The 13,971-nt window shown below is 54.8% G+C and overlaps 1 protein-coding gene across 1 annotated transcript; it reads left to right on the forward strand.

Annotated features, from left to right (window-relative positions):
* The first annotated feature begins 37 nt into the window (after positions 1–37).
* On the forward strand, positions 38–10,835 carry SLC16A5 (solute carrier family 16 member 5). Its single transcript, XM_063081414.1, has 5 exons — positions 38–110; positions 2,641–2,887; positions 5,658–5,801; positions 8,403–9,200; positions 10,588–10,835. The coding sequence occupies exons 2-5, from the start codon at positions 2,689–2,691 to the stop codon at positions 10,833–10,835; spliced, it is 1,389 nt and encodes a 462-aa protein (XP_062937484.1). The 5' UTR covers positions 38–110; positions 2,641–2,688.
* Positions 10,836–13,971: the final 3,136 nt, after the last annotated feature.

Here is a 13,971-nt window from a genome sequence, read left to right on the forward strand (position 1 = left end):
CCCGAGCCCCATCTCTTCTCTGCCCTGCTTGAGTCTTCTGGAATGGACCTGTCTGCCAGGAAGCTGGGTCACCCTTGGTCCTGGGCTTGCCTGTCCCCTGGGGAACACAGGTGGGTCACATTAATAGTACCTTTTGTGCTCAGGCAGAGTCTGGGTGGGGGGCGCATGAACAGGTCCCTGTTCACCAGTAAACAAGGGAATGATCCACTCCACTGTGGTGTGAAGACCAGAGACTGTTTGTTGACCTGCAGCCTAGGACCAGTGGCCTCCCAGGCCCAGAGGGAGGAGATGCATGAGAAGAGCCAGGTCCGTTGACAGGTTCCAGAGGGAAGGTGGAGTACAGAGTGAAGGTCACAGGAGCCTGGGCAAAGTCCCCAAAAAGGCTGCCCAGAAACGTGGCTGCTGAGAAGGGCACTAAAGGAGACTTTTTCCATAGAGGAAGCACGACAAGGAAGAACAGGAGGGGACCAGAGCCATCAGTGAGGAGGGGGGAGCTGGGCTGGGGTCTCGGGCTTGGGAGTGCCAGGACTGGGGTGGCAGTGAACAGGAAAGGCAGGAGGAAAGGGGAGGGCTTGGCAGTTCCTTCTGGGAGGAAGAGAGGGGCAAGGCTGAGGGGCCAGAGGAGCTGGGGAGGAGGGCTGAGCTATGGAGAAGGGTTTGGAAACTTGACATTCAGGGCAGTACAGAGAGGATCAAGTGGCAAGTGGCGCCTGTGGCCTTTCCATCTGCTGAGGGAACCGAAATCCTGGAAGAGATGAGAGCCAGTTTACTGGAGGAGCCCACATCTGAGGTGTTGCCCCGGCCTGGGGCTGGACCAGGAGGAGGATCTCTCAGGCCAAATCCTTGCAGGGGCCGGGAAGGCGAGAGATGCTCCCCACTCTGCACTCGGGGTCGCACACACACACCCCATGAGGCTGTGATGAATGGGACCCTCACCTGGGCAGGGCTCCTGGGGTCCTCTGGGAGGCAGGAGGGTTGGAGTGCAAGAAGGATAATGTTGAGGGTGGGTCCAGCTTAGGTCTGTTTTAAAACTCCTGGGCCTATGGGGAAGGTGTGGGGTGCTGGGCTGGCAGGAAGAGGGGGTTTCATATTTCTGGTGGTTTCCGGAGTTTCTGTGGATCTTCCAGGAGCTGGGGCTAAAGGGAAGGAACTGTAGGGAAGAGCAGCTGGTGGGATCAGCTGGCCTCACTGAGGGGTGGGGTGGCCTCCCACTGCCCCACCGCCCACAACCTAGAGCCCTGAGCGAGGTGAGGCCTGAGGAAAGTGGGGGACCAGCAAGCAGCAGGAGAGAGACAGGAGGGGATTGGAAAAGGGCTCCGAATTTGGGGAGGGGGCATTGGGGCTTTGGAGGCCTGGTTATGACAGTTTCTGTGATGCGGGGGGTAGCCTGGGTGGTGGTGCTGGACTGAGACAGGACCGGCTGCACCTTTCCCAGCCAAAGATCTGGAGGGGTGAGGGGGAGTGCATGCACATAGTGTGTGACTGTGTGTCTGTATGTCTACATAGCATGTGTGTCACCAGGCTTGTCTGCGTGTGTTCACTTAAGTGTCTCTCTTTATGTTGCTGTAACTGTTTGACTGCATGTTTACTTGTGCGTCTCTGTACATGTGTATGAGTCTGTATGCCTGCTGTATATATCTCTACATGTATTTGTATGTGTCTGTATGTATATGTAGTATGTGTCTCTGGACTTTTCTGTCTGTGTGTCTTTGTAAGAGTGTGTCTTCAGATGAGTTTGTGCCTGTGTATGTGTGACTATTGAGTGTGTGTCTGTGTGTGTGTGTCTATGATCTATGTGCCTCTTTGTGTCTGTGTGCTGGGGGTGCTCAGAGAAGCCCTTGCAAGTGGTAGACACTATTTAGCATGATTTGGGAACTTTTTTTTTTGGCGGCTGGCTGGTATGGGAATCCGAGCCCCTCGGCCATGGTGTTATCAGCACCCCGCTCTACCGAGTAAGCTAACTGGCCAGCCCTGATTTTGGAACTTGACTCTCAGCCTTGAGCTTCTTATGAAAGGAGTGTTGTGGGGTGATTTCAAGGGACCTTCAGATGAGACCTGTGCCTTCTTGAAAGCTGCTGATTGGGTGCCCTTTTCATGCTGCAGAGTGGACGCTTCTTGCACCCAGCACCGGCTTGCTCACCTTGGCCTTTATAACAGCACTGACATGAACTTTGCTGTTCTGTAGCACTGCAGAAGTCTGTGCTGGTGGGCAGGAAGCCTGGTCCTGACTGTTTGAAAATGGATCCTTGGGTGCTTTTGGGGGCATTGGGACCACACTGGCCCCAGAGGTCTGCTCCATCCTACAAGCAGTTATTGAGTTATTGAGCAAGTGAGGAAGTCCCACCTGCTGACCACCAAGTGATGAGACAGCTAGAAAGAATTCCACCCACCTGCCTTGTGCCACCGAGTGCCACTCACCCTGTTGTTCCTGTCCTTCCTGCCACCTCCTGCCAGGCTGGCTCCAGAAAGTGGGTGAAAGGAGATGCTGAGGCCAATGCATAGGGGCTCTGGCCACCTCCCAGGGGGCGGTGCCCCTTTGTGATAACTGGTGTTGGGGCAAGCAGAACGGATGGTTTTAGCCGCCCAGGGAAGGTGGCAGGTGGCTGCCAACCACTGGGCTCCATTCTGTCCCTTCCCCAGGCAGTGGTCACAGTGGCAGTGAGGCCACCAAGGTGTTTATAGAGGAGGATGCCTCGGGCCCTGGAGCGCGCAGACGGTGGCTGGGCCTGGGTGGTACTGCTGGCCACGCTGGTGAGCCAGGGCCTCACCCTGGGCTTCTCCACATGCATCGGCGTGTTCTTCACTGAGCTGCAGCGAGACTTCCAGGCTAGCAACAGCGAGACCTCCTGGTTCCCCTCCATCCTGATGGCTGTACTCCACACTGGGGGTAAGCAGCATGGGCAGGGGCCAAGGGAGGGATGAGAAAGGGCCTGGGGTGGGGGAGGAAGCCACAACCTTGCTGGCACCCTGGGTCCCTCTCTGAGGCCAAAAACTTTACCTCCTGGGTGAATTCTTAAGATTTCACCTGATTTCAGCAGGGACGGCTCCCTGGCTGAGATCCAGCTGGACTGGATTGTGTCTCCAGGAGGCTGGGCTGGGGAGGAGGAGAGAATGGGAAAGTGCCTAAGGCCTAAAGCCAGACAAGAGCCTGAAGTCCTCTCAATGGGACCCTCGGATCTCCCTAGATGATCTAGAGAGATCTGGGATTGATCCAGACTAGGCATGCAGGGGTGCTCAGTGCCAGACTGGGAGGAGCTGGTGTTGAGGACAGAGGACCAAGTCTCTACTGCTTCTCAGCTGGGCAATCTCTCTGAACCTCAGTTTCTATCTCAACAATGTTGGAGGTAATAATACCCAGCATCCTGCACAGCTCCCACATGGGATGGCAGGGAAGACCACGTGGGCCCCTGGAAGGTGCTAGGAGCTAGGAAATATATGTGGCTCTGAATAATATTCTGGAGACCCTCACTGGGGCTACAGGATGGGAAAGAAGCCTGGGGAAGACCCCAGGAACAAGAGGGAGGCAGGGCAAGTGCGCCATCTCTCCCCAGGGCTCCCTGCGGAGGAGAGGTTCAAAGGCTGGGGCAATGGAGGGAAGGCAGCCCCTGCCTCCCCTCTCCTTGCTCGCTCTCACCACGGGCCTTGGAGGCCCCTGTGTCCTGGTTGGCTCCTTCAGGAATGGGGGCCAGGCAGGAGCTGCCCAGGAGGGTTCTTCAGAGTAGCCACAGGTGCAGGGACCTGCCCTAGCTCCTGTGCTCTCCAGGGAGACTCCACAGATAGCAACCTCAGTAGGGGGCATGGGGAACAGGCCATGAGCTGACAGGCCCACAGGCTCTTGCATGTGTTTGCTTGGCTCGGCTGACCCCATCTTCCTGCCTACTTCCTTGCCACTCCCTCCCCTGGCACCAGCAGCCTGCTTATCATTCCAGGGCCCTCACTGGAATTGGAAGGGAGGGAGATCAGACTGGGAGAGAGATTGCCACCCTCCTGGATGACCCCTGAATCTGCCACTTGGGGATTGGGCTCAGGGCAAGGAGAAAGGCCAGACCTGGCCCAGACTGCATGGCCTCTTGGCCTGCAAGGTTGGGGCAGGTAGTGGGAATCTCAAACGGTTCCTTCTCACACAGGCAGAGGGGGCCTTGGCCAGGAGCTGGGAACCAGGCATCCAGCAGGGCCCCCAGCTCCCCAGCCAGCTTTGGGCTCACCACCCCCTATCAGGCACATCAACATTTCAGTTGGTGTGGGATTCCCATCTGTCTGTCCATCCGTCTCTTGCACACACACACACCCCTTTAGCCCGTGCTCATTCAGAACACTGTAGACATTTTAAGCTTGGCAGTATCACTGACCCTTTCCAGCACCCCGCCTCCACACCCTTTAGAGGTGAGGGCAGCACAAAGTACCGGCCTGCCTGGGGCTGCAGAGTGAACTCAGGGCAGACACACCCTGCAGAGGAAACACCTTGCTTTCCAGGGCCCTACCCTAGCTCCCGGGCTATCAAGCTGGCCCAAGTCCCAGCCCCAACCCACTCCATGACTCAGGGCTTTCCCCAATGTCACCTTCCCTGAGTCAGGCCAAAGTCTCAGGAGTGGGGAAGATGTGTGGTCAGTTGTCATGTCCACTCCAAAGCCTCACCTTTCCCTCGACAGTAGCAGAGACAGCTGACCACTGCTGATTATCTCTGCTTGATGGGCTGCTCACTCCTTTGTCACTCTCATATCACATGGGCTCATACCACACATCCCCTTCCATGCCAAATGCACACACACACACGTGCACACACACACACTGCATGCACACGCACACTTTCCCTTTCCCTTCGGCTACGCTCTGGAAGAGTAACTTGGAGAAGCTCTATTATGTTTGCTTGGGGGCAGGGTGCTTGGTGAATGGGGCCCCTGTGAAGTGTCCAGGAGCAGCCTGCTTGGACTGGTTCATTTCTCCTTGTGGAGATGTGGGCTGGTGAGAAAGCAGCTTGCAGGGGTGGGGGTAGGGGGAGAGAGGCCCCCCTCCACATGAAGCCAAACCTCTAGGTACAGACTTTGGTGGTGGCTGGGGGTGATGGGGAAGGGGAAAATGTACCCCACCTGGTTTTTTCCAGAACTTTCCAGAGGCCAGTGCAAAGAGGTGCAGAGTGGCCCAGGGTTCCACCCAATTGTATAGGTTGGAAGGTGGCGGGAGGACTGTGCCCAGTCTTCCCGAGGATTGGGGTAAGAGGGCAGGTAGAACAGGGGCTGTAGGTGCTCACCATGATTTAGATGCCCTGGGACACCCCCACCCTCCACCCAGAGACAGACCCCAAGCAAGAGGCACCCACTCATGTCATGAGCCAATCCTGTTTCACCTGGATGGAATTGGCCTCAGGTTAGTGCAGTGCAAGCCCTTAGTCTGCCCCTCTAGGGATCTAGGGTCAAACATCACCCAGTCTGACCTCTCATTCTGTAGGGGAGGAAACCAAGGCACAGAAAGGGATCAGGCCACATAGTCAGTCTGTGCCAGGAAGGGGATCAGAATACAGGCCTGTAGGCTCCAGGGCTGTGCCCTTTAAGCCACCTGGAATGGCCCGTTCCTACTGGAACCCCTCCCCCACTCCAGCTATCCTCCTACCTCCAACCTCCTCATCCACCTGCCACCTGCTTGCCGTCTTCTCCCCACAGGACCCCTGTGCAGCATCCTAGTGGGACGCTTTGGCTACCGAGTGACTGTGATGCTGGGGGGCATGCTGGCCAGCTTGGGCATGGTGGCCGGCTCCTTCTGCCAAACCCTGAGCCAGCTGTACCTCACGGCAGGATTCCTCACAGGTGACTGTCATTCCATCTCAAGAATTACTGGGCACCTACTAAAAAGTGCCAGGTGCAAGTGGACAGGGCAGGCAAGCCTCTTAATCTTCTGGAACTGCTTACAGTCCAGTGAGGGAGATCTACAACCAACAAATAAGTAAGAATATTTAAATATTTCTGGTCTCAACAGAGAAGACAGGACAGGTGATGTGATAGTATCCTGGCCCAGGGTGGGGGTGGGCAGACATGAAATGAGTCAACAGGTAAAATATCTAAGACACCCAATGCAGAAAATAAAGTAGGAGGGCTGGCCAGTTAGCCCAGTTATTTAGAGGCCAGTGTTATACTGCGAAGGTCAAGGGTATAGATTGTCATACTGGTCAGCTGCCAAAAGAGAAAAAAGAAAAGAAAGTGGGGTTGGGGGTGGGTTGAGATTTTCAACAGGACCATGAAGGAGGGCCTCGAGGAGAAGGGGATGTTTGAGCAGAAACCTAATAGAGGTGAGGGAATCCGACATGACACTCTCTGGGGAAGAGCATTTCAGGTAGAGGGAACAGCAGGGGCAAAGACCCTGAAGTTCAAGTGCAGCGGAGTGGCCAATAGGTTAGCAGAGCATGAACAAGGGGGTCAAAGAGATGGGGGAGAGGCTGAATGGGGGTTCAGTTCATAAAAGGTTTTTTTTTTTTTTTTTTGTCGTTTTTTCGTGACCGGCACTCAGCCAGTGAGTGCACTGATCAGTCCTAATATAGGATCCGAACCCGCGGCGGGAGCGTTGCCGCGCTCCCAGCGCAGCACTCTACCAAGTGCGCCACGGGCTCGGCCCTCATAAAAGGTTTTGTAGTGAGATGAGAAGCCATTTGACGGGTTCAGGCAGAGGGGTGAGTGACATTATCCAACTGCTCTTTGTAAAGCATCTCTCTGGCTGTCGTGTTGAGAATATACTCTAGGGGCTAAGCTAGGAGGGTGTGGTCATAGGCACGAGGTGGTCGCAGCACAGACGGTGGTCTGATAGCAGTGATGAGAAGAGGTGAGGCCCAGTGCAGAAAGAAGAGTCAAGGATGATCCAAGAAGATTCCAAGAGTCAAGAAGCTGACACCAAGGTTTTTTGCCCTGAACCACTGGCAGGATGAAGTAGCCTTTAACTATGATGGGAAAACTAGGGGAGGAGCAGACTTAGAGGGAAGATGAGAAGCTCAGCTTTGGTCCCGTAAAGTCTGGAGTTCAAGGGAGAAGCCCTGAGCTAGAGCTGGCAGTTCAGGACTCGTGAGATGGGGTGTATTCAAGTCTTGAGATGGGGTATCTCCCTGCTGTCTCTAAGGGAGGGAGGGTTGGCGGCTGAAGAGCCTCGAGGACTGAGCTCCTCTAAACACTCCAGTGGTCTCCAAGGAAACATGACCAGAGAGGCAGGAGGAGAATCAGAGTTTCTCAAGAAAGTGAGTGAATGAAGTGTGTCGAGCCACCGATGGGTTGATAAGGTGAGGACCAGACTCGACATTTGTATTTAGCAACTTGGAGGTTGGAGACCTCAATAAGAGCAAGTATGGTACAGATGTGAAGGTGAAGGTCTGATTGGAACAGGCTCCAAAGAGACCAGGCGGAGGGGAATTGGAGATGGCAGAGGTAAACAGTACTTCCAGAGCATTTCGATGTAAGGGACCAGAGAAACGGGCCAGTACCCAGAAGGGATTGTGGGGTCAAGAGAGGGTTGTTGTTGTTTATTTTTTACAGGAGACTGACATAATGATGAAGGAGAATGGTCTAGCAAAGAGGACAAAAAGGATGATGCAGGAGAGAAGGGATTGCTGGAGGGATGCCTCTGAGTAGACAAGATGCAGTGCAGAAGTGGAGAGCTGGCCACAGGGAGCATGGGCGCACCGTCAGCACGTGTGGGCAGGCAGCTGAGTGTGAGGACGGGAGGAGGTGTTGGGGTGCACAGAGGAAGAAGAGGCCCAGATGGTCACCTAGGAGGGCGAGTGAATGACCAAGGGGGCCATAGTGGCACCCTGGGCCGCCGAGGACCACTGCCATGTGTGGTCCCTAGCTTCCTCTCCAGCATGCTCAGCTGTGCAGGTGCAGGCGTGGAGTGGGCGGGAGCTGGGGAGGCCCCTCTGAGCAGAGGCGGGAGTGGAGTGCAGGAAGCGTAGGGAACACAACTCTGCAGATGTCCCGAGGGAGGAGACGGCTTGGTGTTCAGAGGAAGAGAAAGAAGCTGATGTGGCTGGATCATGGTGAGTGAGAGGGAATGGCCTAAGATGGCATTCAAGAGGTGGGCCAGAGCCAGACCACAACAAAACCTTCCAGGATATAGGAAATACAATATTTTGGATTTTTTCCAAGTATGATGGGCAGTCTTTGGAAGGTGTTAAGCAGGGAGGGACTTAATCCAATTTGATTTTTAAAAGCTCACTCTGGTACTCCCGAGTGCCCCTGGTGGCCTTGGGAGGTCAGATCTAAGAGGTGAGAAGCTTACAAGCAGGCTGATTCCATCTTCAATCCCTGGGGACTTGGAAGTGGGTCTGGGCTCCAACCAAAAGAAGGCAGATAAATGACATGATCCCACAACCCTCATTCTGGTGCGGGCCCCAGGATGTCCCCGAGCTAGTGTCCCCTCTTGCACTGCAGGTCTGGGCTTGTGCTTCAGCTTCCAGTCGAGCATTGCGGCACTGGGCTTGTACTTTGTCCACCGGCAGGCGCTGGCCAACTCGGTGGCCTCAGCAGGTGTCTCCCTTGGCATCACACTCTGGCCACTGCTCTCCCGCTACCTCCTGGAGGACCTGGGCTGGAGGGGGACCTTCCTTATCTTCGGCGGGGTCCTTCTCCACTGCTGTGTCTGCGGGGCCATCCTGAGGCCTGTGGCCCGTGAGACCAAAGAAGCTCCCCCTCCATCTTCCAAGACACCTGCACGCAGCTGCCTGGCAGTGTGTGGACGGACCATCCAGCGCCACCTGGCCTTCGACATCCTGCGGCATAACACGGGCTACTGCGTGTATACTCTGGGCGTGATGTGGATGTTCATGGGTTTCCCACTGCCACCCATCTTCCTGGTGCCATATGCCATGTTGCATGGGGTGGACGAGAAACAGGCAGCCCTGCTCATCACCATCATTGGCCTTAGCAACATCTTCCTGCGGCCGGTGGCTGGACTGGTGGCAGGCCGGCAGGGCTTTGCCAGCCACCGCAAGTACCTGTTCTGCCTGGCCGTCCTGCTCAATGGGCTCACCAACCTGGTGGGTGCAGTGTTGACCGACTTCTGGGTGCTGGTGGGCTACTCACTGGTGTACAGCGTGTCCATGAGCGGCATTGGTGCCCTCATCTTTCAAGTCCTCATGGACGTTGTCCCCATGGATCAGTTTCCCAGGGCCCTGGGCCTCTTCACCACCCTGGATGGCATTTCTATCCTCATCGCCCCGCCACTGGCTGGTGAGGCCCTGGGAGGGAGGGCAGCCAGGTGTGCCCAAGTGTGGCCTAGGTGGGTAGGGTAGGGGGAGTGGAGCAAAGGGGAACCGTCTGGACAGATTTGGGTCCAGTCCTGCATCTCTAGGGGTAGCAACTTGGAATCTGTGATTTTTCCAGGCACCCAGGAGACTGTGCTACAGCCTGTTCTCTAACTGGCACTCGGGGTATGATCAGTTAAAAACATGGGTTTGCAAACTGGACCAACCTAAGTCCTTCATCTTCCTCCCTATACCTACATTAAAAAAAAAATTATTAAGGTGGGGATGATAACAGAATCTATCCTGAAGGCTTGTTGTGAGGATCCCAGTAAAGAGCTTAGTGGAGGGCCGGCCCGTGGCTCACTCGGGAGAGTGTGGTGCTGATAACACCAAGGCCATGGGTTCGGATCCCATATAGGGATGGCCAGTTCGCTCACTTCAGAGAGCATGGTGCTGACAACACCAAGTCAAGGGTTAAGATCCCCTTACAGGTCATCTTTAAAAAAAAAAAAAAAAAAAAGCTTAATGGAGAGACTGGCAAGTAGTAAGTGCTATGCATATGCGTGCTTGCTATTATTAACATCCTGGTTCTCCTTCCTGCCTGAGGGGCCTGAGCAAGTCATTTTCCTTCTCTGAGCCACAATGTCATCTGCAAAATGCAGAAGAGAACACCTGCCCTGACCATTTATTCACCAGTGCCAGTCACTAGGTGCACGTGGCTGAATACAAAGGTCCCTACCCCCTTGGGGCTTACCTTCTGGAGGAGAAGTCAGGAATTAAAGCAAAGAGAAGTGTTTGTGACCACATGGTGATTTATGCTGGGAGGGAAACAAAACAATATGGAAGTAGAGACCCACATGAGAACAACTGAGAGGGTGACATTCCAAGTAAATGAGGAAATGGGTGTAGAGCCATTGGTGCTGGGGGGCAGTCAACAAACAGTATGTGGTGGCACTTATTATGTAAGACATGGGAGGTTGATTCCAGCCCAATGGGGATAGTTTCCAAGGGAGTTCTCTAAGCAAGTGGAGAGAGCATCAGGAGGTATGGGTGGGACCTGAGAGGGGGCTGCGCAAATGTCCCAGACTCCACTAGCCCTTGTCTCCTCGGTTCCCTGCTACCAAGGGTGAGGGGGTCATGCCCTTAAGTTCTCTTCTGGCCTGAGGACTCTTCTTGCCCAGGCTAGAGTAGGTTTAGTGTTTCCCCCACGTCCTTCCATTCAATAAATATCTACTGAGTGCCAACTGGGTGCCAGCCGTGATTCCTAGTACAGTGGAGACAGAAATAAAATCCCTGCTCTCACGAAGCACACATCTTATTGGGGGAGGCCTGGTAGCCCTAGGCAGTGGCCTAACTTGCTCTCTGTCCCCCAGGGTTCCTCCTGGATGCCACCAACAACTTCAGCTGCGTTTTCTACCTGTCAAGCTTCTTCCTCATCTCAGCTTCCCTCTTCATGGGTGGCAGCTTCTATGCCCTGCAGAAGAAGGAGAGGCGAGACAGGAGGGCTGTGGTGGAAGGAGCCAGAATGGAAGCTGCCCCAGAGCAGGATATTACCCCGGAAGGCAGAGACAGTTCCAAGAAGCATCTGTCCCCTGAGATCACATATGTGACCAGTATCTGAGCCCTGAGGTCAGTTAGTGGCCACTGTCTCAACCCAGGAATGGGATCTCCAGCTGTTTTACCAGGGGCTGAGCTAAAGGCAGCCCAGGAAGCCTGGATCAAAGGCTGTCCAGGCTCTGCAAGGTGGGACTCAGCCAGGAATTGGGACTGAACACTGAAGACTCAGTGTTCCTTCCAACAACAGGATCCAGGAACAGACCCTCCTGACTTTTCTCCTTGGACACCAGGTTACCTGGGGTCCAGGAAGGTGGAGCTGAGCCCCGCTTGGGCCTTTCACGGCCAGCTTGTTCAGCTAGCTGCCCATTGCTGCTCTTACAACTCAACACATTGGACCATCATGTGCCTCTGACATTGTCTCTCCTTGTCCTTCTCTGTCCTTCAGACAGTTCTGAAGAGCTCACCCTTCCTCTGGGGATCCCCTGCTTCCCTCTTCCCAAGTGACCCAGGCTTTACCGTTACAGTAGCCGAGGTGGGTGGTGTGGCTGCCCTTACACAGATTACTGGGCCTCATGCTGACTGTGAGAGGCAGAAGTGGCAGGCCAGGCTGAAGAGTTGATACACAACTGGGACAGATTAAAAATCAAGTAGAGAAAAAAAATAAGCAAATAAGAAAAAAAAAAAAAATCAAGTAGAGTACCCGTCGTGGCACCTATGCAGAGAGCAGAAGGGAAGCCCCCGGCTTGGGTCCTAGATTCGGGGAGATCTGAGGGGTCTCCAATCTCAGGCCTGCTCTAGATTCTTCCTCCCTCCTTTGCCACACGCTGTGTTCTTGGCAGGTAAGGTAAGTGCAGGTTGGGGGAAGCCAGACCGACCAGGGGAGGAGACAGCTTGCTAGGCAGCCCAAGGACTGTTGAGAAAATGGGGCTGCTTTTGTAACAGAAGCCCTTCCACTCCCCTCTCCTGTCCTCCTGAGGCCTCTCTTCTCACTGCTGTGGGAGAGGTGTCAACCCCGGAGTAAGTAGTTGGCTGGGCCAGCTGCCAGCCCAGCCCTGCTCCCTTTTGCCTGTGTCTGTGGTGTGGTCAGAGCTCCCCCACAATATTCTTTGCTGGTGGACTACCCTGAGGTCGTCACCTAAGGGCGGGTTATCATCAGCCCAAGCTTGTCCTAGCAGGGTACTGAGGGAATGGGAAAACAGAGTTTGTTTGAATTACACACAAAAATGTTCTCTGCATCAGGTCATAAACTCTGTGAACTAATAAAGCTGGAAGAGAAACCTGGAGTAAGTTTCCCTCCTCTTTCCTTTCTCTCAGCTTGGCAGGAGCTGCTCAGGCTCAGGACCTTGTTTGTTGATTCAGGATCAACCAGGCTCCAGCAAGAAAATCTTATCAGGAGAATCGATTTTATTTTCATGACTAGACGCCAGTCTCTCTCCTCCATATGTGCTTGACTGAGCATCCTTGGGGACGTCCTGCCTCCTCCAGGACCCTGCCACGAGTGCCCCCTTGTGGCCAAAGGCGGTAGTGCAGCGGCAAAGCAAAGGGCTCTGGGATGGGATAGAGACCCGAGTTCATGTTTGACTCTGCTGCAATTTGCCACGTGACTTTGGGCAAACTTCACTATCTCTGGGCCTTGAAAAAGGAGGTTAGCCTGAACAAGCTAAAGTCTCTTCCAATTTGAAAAGTCTGAGTCTGTGAGTGTCCTGAAGACCGCCATTTCCTTTCTGCCGTCCACAGCTTGTGCTCTGAAGGAAGAATGCTTGGACGCATTTTACTAGATCCTGTCTCCTCCATCTCAACTGAGTGAAAAAGGAGGGAATTGGGGCTGGTGGGTAGGTGCTTTTGGTACTAGTATCCACCAGGCTTTGCTAATGGTCCCACTTCCAGAAAACATTTAAGGAAAAAAGATGTCAGAAAATATTAAAGTATAGGGAACTTTGACCTCGTCTGCCCCAGGCGAGAATGGCAATAATCTCTGGGCAGAATTCCTTCAACAAATATTTATTGAGAATCTACTGTGTGCTAGGGACTGGGCAGAGAGGAGTGAGACCTGGTCCCTGCCCTTAGCGCAAAGCCAAGGACTGAGAATTCTTCCTCAAAGGGCCCTTGAGGCCTCGGGAAGGGGTAAGACCAGACATAAATGAGGTAGGATGAGGTGGTGCATCTGATTCTGGAGCCCACACTTAACTGATTTCCTGGAAATCCTCTACAGAGGGTCTGGGGCAATTCCTGGCCAGAAAAGGGTGGAGCGAACTTAAATCCTGTCCCCAAGTCCTAGGCTCCTGTTCCCCAGGCCTTTGCTGCTCTATCCAGGGAGAAGCTGAGAAGCAGAGAAGGCCCTGGCTACTTTGGGCTGAGAAGCACTCCCCCAGGACACATCAGCTCCCCACAAAAGCCAAAGGGCCTGGTGAGGCACCACCACCCTCACAGAGCAGCCAGTACACCCAAGCGCCCAGACTAACGTCAAAACTGCCCCAGAGGGTATGCGTGGGTCAGAGGCGGTCCACAGGGACCTGAAACCTCGGAGGTTGGGCCTGCTTCCAACGGGGTGTAGCAGGCTGCAGTGTGGCGGCCACTCTGCCCTCATACCAGGCCCAGGACTGAAGGCACGGTCCTTGCCCTCAAGAAGCTCAAGCCTAAGTTTCCGCTACCCCCACAGTTTCTAGCACGATGGGTGTGGTAAGGCCACCTCCCTCTCTGGTGCTCAGTTCCTTGCGACCACGAGGTCTCGGTCACACACCACTTTTCTGAGAACCCCCAAAAAGGAATCGGCCGAAGGGCGTTGGCATACCGGGCCCCACAACCCAGAAAGCCGCCAAAGCGCCTCCAAGCTCCACGCATCCAAGGCACCTTCTAAGGCTCCTTGGTGCTGCCGCAGGCGCTCCCCGTCCATATGACTGACAAAGAGCCTTAGGACATGACATAGTCCTGGTGACTTCTGGCCAGAGGTGGCAAGACCCAGCTCGGGGCTGGGGCGGAGGGGGTGTCGGGGTTCCCCGGCTGTTTGGAAAAGCTGACCCGTCCGTAGGGGCAAAAGACCGATGGGGGTGCAGGGAGCTGACGCCCGCGCTCCAGTGGGGCGTCCGTGGTAGGGGAAGCTTGGCTGCGCCTCCTGCCAGGTGTGGAAGGTCTGGGGGTGCCTCTGCCTCGATGTCCCCCCGCACGGGAGTCCTCTGACTCGTCTGCGCGCCTAAGGGTCC

Source organism: Cynocephalus volans, chromosome 16, assembly GCF_027409185.1.
Source record: "Cynocephalus volans isolate mCynVol1 chromosome 16, mCynVol1.pri, whole genome shotgun sequence".
Classification (NCBI taxonomy): domain Eukaryota; kingdom Metazoa; phylum Chordata; class Mammalia; order Dermoptera; family Cynocephalidae; genus Cynocephalus; species Cynocephalus volans.